At 46.7% G+C, this 985-nt stretch overlaps 1 protein-coding gene across 1 annotated transcript in view; it reads right to left on the bottom strand.

Annotated features, from left to right (window-relative positions):
* The window catches only part of EMH_0008930 (uncharacterized protein), a gene marked incomplete at both ends in the record, with an annotated part of 1,282 nt that extends 337 nt beyond the window's left edge, over nt 1-945 (bottom strand). The window contains 2 exons of the mRNA XM_013498512.1: nt 45-149; nt 731-945. Coding sequence (XP_013353966.1) covers nt 45-149; nt 731-945 — 320 coding nt within the window. The remainder of the gene's footprint in view (nt 1-44; nt 150-730) is intronic.
* Between the last annotated feature and the right edge of the window lie 40 nt (nt 946-985).

The raw sequence follows: 985 nt of genomic DNA on the forward strand, positions 1-985 counted from the left end.
TAAACCCCAAACCCTAAACCCTAAACCCTAAACCCTTGAAACACCTGAGATGCTCCACTGCAAAGGGTTTAAAACAGGCAATGCGAGAGAACTGCATCGACTCAAATAAAGATATGAAGTCATCCGCTCGCTCCCGCAGAACTAAAAACCTAAGCAGCAGCAGCAACAGCAGCAGCAGCAACAGCAGCAGTAGCAACACCAGCAGCAGCAGCAGCAGCAGCAGCAACAGCAGCAGCAGCAACAGCAGCAGCAACAGCAACAACAGACGACGATAAGTATGGTTTGTGTGTATGGGGAGAAAGATGACCCAGATAAAAAAAAAGAGAATAACAACAAAAACAAACACAGAAAGACAGAGAAAAAAAGACAAGACAAAGACAGAGACAGAGACAGAAGCGGCAGCAGCAGCAGCAACAGCAGCAGCAGCAACAGCAGCAGCAGAGAAAGACTGATAAGAAGAAAAGAAAAGAAAACAACCAAAGAAGAGACACAGAGACCAAAGTAAACAAAGAAACAGAGATAGCCCGTAAGAGATACTCTATTACAATATCTACATAGATAGCATATTCAATATAACATAAAATACTGCTGCTGTAGCAGCAGCAACACCACCAGCACCAGCACCAGCACCAGCACCAGCAGCAGCAGCAGCAGCACCAGCAGCAGCACCAGCAGCACCAGCAGCAGCAGCAGCTCCTGCTGCTGCTGCTGCTGTTTGTGTGTGGTTTACCCCCTGACGCATTTGTTAACGAAGGAGCGGAAGAGGGGGCTCTGCTCCCTGCCTAAGAGGAGACACATTTCGGGGGTTAGTTTAAAGGGGGCCCTCTCAAAGGCCATATCTCCACCGGGAGAAAGAGCCAGCATAAACCCAAAGTCTATGTGTAACAAACGCCCAGAAGGTACACATAGCAACACGTTGCCGTTGTGGCGGTCCTTTACCTTCATACACACAAAAAAAATCTATATATATATATATATATATATA

The sequence above is a fragment of the Eimeria mitis genome, genomic scaffold (assembly GCF_000499745.2).
Source record: "Eimeria mitis Houghton genomic scaffold, Emh_scaff348, whole genome shotgun sequence".
NCBI lineage: Eukaryota > Apicomplexa > Conoidasida > Eucoccidiorida > Eimeriidae > Eimeria > Eimeria mitis.